The sequence below is a fragment of the Poecilia latipinna genome, unplaced genomic scaffold, assembly GCF_001443285.1.
Source record: "Poecilia latipinna isolate Pla-1442-1.1 unplaced genomic scaffold, P_latipinna-1.0 Scaffold2399, whole genome shotgun sequence".
NCBI classification, from domain to species: domain Eukaryota; kingdom Metazoa; phylum Chordata; class Actinopteri; order Cyprinodontiformes; family Poeciliidae; genus Poecilia; species Poecilia latipinna.
The window spans coordinates 12,079-15,098 of record NW_015115015.1 but is presented as its reverse complement, the minus strand read 5'-3'; the positions used below and the strand labels follow the sequence as shown (position 1 = coordinate 15,098).

The 3,020-nt window shown below is 37.5% G+C and overlaps 1 protein-coding gene across 1 annotated transcript in view; it reads left to right on the top strand.

Moving 5' to 3' along the window:
* LOC106937647 (hydrocephalus-inducing protein-like) overlaps positions 1–3,020 on the top strand; it is an 86,399-nt gene that overhangs the window by 71,390 nt on the left and 11,989 nt on the right. The window contains 1 exon segment of the mRNA XM_015019269.1: positions 1,167–1,330. Within this exon segment, the coding sequence (XP_014874755.1) occupies positions 1,167–1,330 (164 nt within the window).

The following is a 3,020-nucleotide window of genomic DNA, read 5'->3' as shown; positions in this document are numbered from 1 at the left end:
GGAGTTCAAGCAACCGATAGAGGAAGTGGCCGACTGGGATGACCGTCATAGAACGGCAACATGGCAAAGTGCTTCAGACAGGGTTTTAAAAGAGTCTCGACAGCTTGACAGTAAAAAGGTAGCAGTGGTTTCAATAATAGGCTTTAACAAAAATATGTTAATATATGCCTAGAAGTTACCTTTAAAAGGTACTTTTAACCTGAGCCTCTTTTAAAGCGTATTTATATTTTATGAGTATAATTGTATATATCTATAAATGTGTGTGTTTTAGGAATGTATAAGGTTCATTATAAAGAGTGATTTGCCATTCTTAGTATTCTAATGGAAAGCTAGTAAAGCCTTAGAAATTTGGCTTTTCAAGAATGTCATTTTTATGGCCTATCCAACATGGGAAAAACTGCTGATGTGACAGTTGTCCAAGAGATTGTCATTGACAAATGGAAAGTAGATTGGAAGTACAAGGCTGCTAGGAAAAGGGGGCACAACAGAGATAACAGCAGCCTTGATAAATCATTGAGAAATTAGAAAAGATTCATAATGCAAGGACTGTAGTTACAAGTCAACATCTACTACATGCTGAAATATACAGGAAGTGGACTACATGTCACACCGTCTCTCCTGAACCAGAGACAATAACATTAAAATACAATAATTCTCCTTTTGAATGAAAATAAATGTTACATACCATGTAGAAATGAAGGTCCCAGATTTCATAAACTCAGGCAGTAACACAAGTTGATCGCCTTCAGATCAACTTGTTGCAAGGAAGTGCCAACCAAGGATAGTATAGTACATATACTATACAGTAAGTACTCAGACATCCTTTTCATTTGGCAGAATCTGTTTCATTTATTTTTTTGATGGTATTATGTAGCTAATGTTCAAACCTTAATTATGAACAGAAATAAAAACAAGAAACTGATTTTTGTTTGTAGTTGCAAGGCATAATTGTTAAAATTAACAGAAACAAAGGCTCTAAATATCACTTTGTAAAAAAAAAAAATCAATAATATACAGTATGAGTTTCTTGTTTTTTAATCCACTGAAAAAGTATATCAGTTCATCTCTTCATATCCAGGTATATCCAGGTTCATCGCTTTTTTATTTAAAGAGATGAACCTGGACATAGTTTAGATTCGCTAACTAATTTGCCTGCTTGCTTTCAGGTGATGGAGACGAATCCTGAACCTCTCTGTTCTGTGGTTGAGGGCTCTCAGTGGAGTCTGGATTTGGAAATCAGGGCAATTTGTGATTTCTCAAAGTTCAGCTGCAGCAGCAGCAGCAACATCCAGTTTAAAGACACCATGCTTTTCCAAACCGAGCTGCACCAGTAAGTCAGAATGAAACACTGTCAGCCAGTACATTATGTCTGAGAATACTTGTGTGCCATATGCATTTTTGACTCTCATGCTTATTCAAAAGTTAGAGACCAAAAATATTTTAATAATCTTCTAAAGTGGTCTCTCTTATTTGTCCAAAATCATTTTCATGACCCTAACATATGCTTTTTTTTGTCCCAGCTGGAAGTGCTTGATTTCCGACAAAAGAAAATGAAGCTAGGATGTCTAACATTGGGTGAAAAAGTGAACAAACAGGTCGTCCTAGCCAATGACAGCCTCCTTGACCTTTCTTTCAATTTGATACTGAACTCCGATCCTTCTCTAGATCTAAAGGTAAGCACAACACAAACGCTATCAACTTTTAAACTGGAGTCCACTGAAGCCAGACTTAATAGTTGCCTTCCTGCCACCAGGACCTGACTGTCAGCCCATTAGGCGAGATGAAGCTGAAATCTTGTGGAGGCTCCTGCAAGCTGCAGATTCAGTTTTCACCTCAGCAGCACATTGCTCCTTTTTCTGTCGCTCTGCAGGCCGAGTTCAAAGGGTTCTTCCACTACCTGCTGACCATTGAGGGCTGTTACAAGGTTGGCTGGAATCTGCCCTCACAACCATTACGGTGTGTACAAGAATATTCCCTTAGCGAATTATGTATTGCGATGTTTTTGTTCAAGAAATATTTGGTAGTAATTTATAATTTAAAAATACCAGGGGGTGGATGTCCATTTAGACTGCAGCCGAGTGTCTTTTGGAGCTATGGTCCAAAACTGCCAGACGAACAGGAGGATTGTCATGATGAACGCTAGTGACACTACTGTCAGGTAATGTTGAATAGCAGCATATCCCACTGTATTTTTATGGAATCAGCACATCCCCAAACACCAACTTTGGTTGGCTTTATTTTCTTCCCCCTGTTTTGCTTCGGTTCACTGAACTTCCAGATTTCATTGGCAAACCCAAGGGTTCCCTGCAGAGTTGTCGATCAGACCAGTAAAAGGATATATCTGCCCAGGCAAGAACTTTCCCTTTGAAGTGACCTTTACCCCTGTGAAGCTCAGTGACGACATCAGATACGAGAACCTGTCCTGCATCATCGACGGTTCCCCACTTATTAAATTGACGGTCACAGGTTCCTGCGTCCCACCTTCCATCAGCAAAGAGGTTAGACTGAACTCTCTCTTTACATACAAATATAAATGTTTCATGTCTTTAAAATAATTACTGTTAATACACACTTTGGTTATTAGTTAAAGGATAAGGAAGTTTTTTGGTTCCAATCTTTCCTCATGATTGCTGATTTGAAGTCACATTTCTAAATAGGATATTGAGTTAGTTTCCTTGTAAAGCATTTTAAAGTAAATATGCTGTTTATTAATGCTTAAAAACAAAGTTGAATCTATCAGATTTAATTATATTTTTCATGTAATATTGCAGATAGATCTGGGCTGTAAAAAAAATGATACAAACTTACATTTAGACTGATTTTTTTTTTGGAGTATTTTTCCTAAAAGCTGCCATGTCAGTTGCTTTTTCCTCATTGTGTAAATGGTTAAAACGGTAGCTCCATATAATGTAATTGACTTGTCTCATTTGGTTGACTCAGGAGCTTCTGACAGATTTAAGGATTTCTACAATTTCTTGCAGTTAGATTTAATTAACTGAGTACCCCTAAAGTCCTGCATC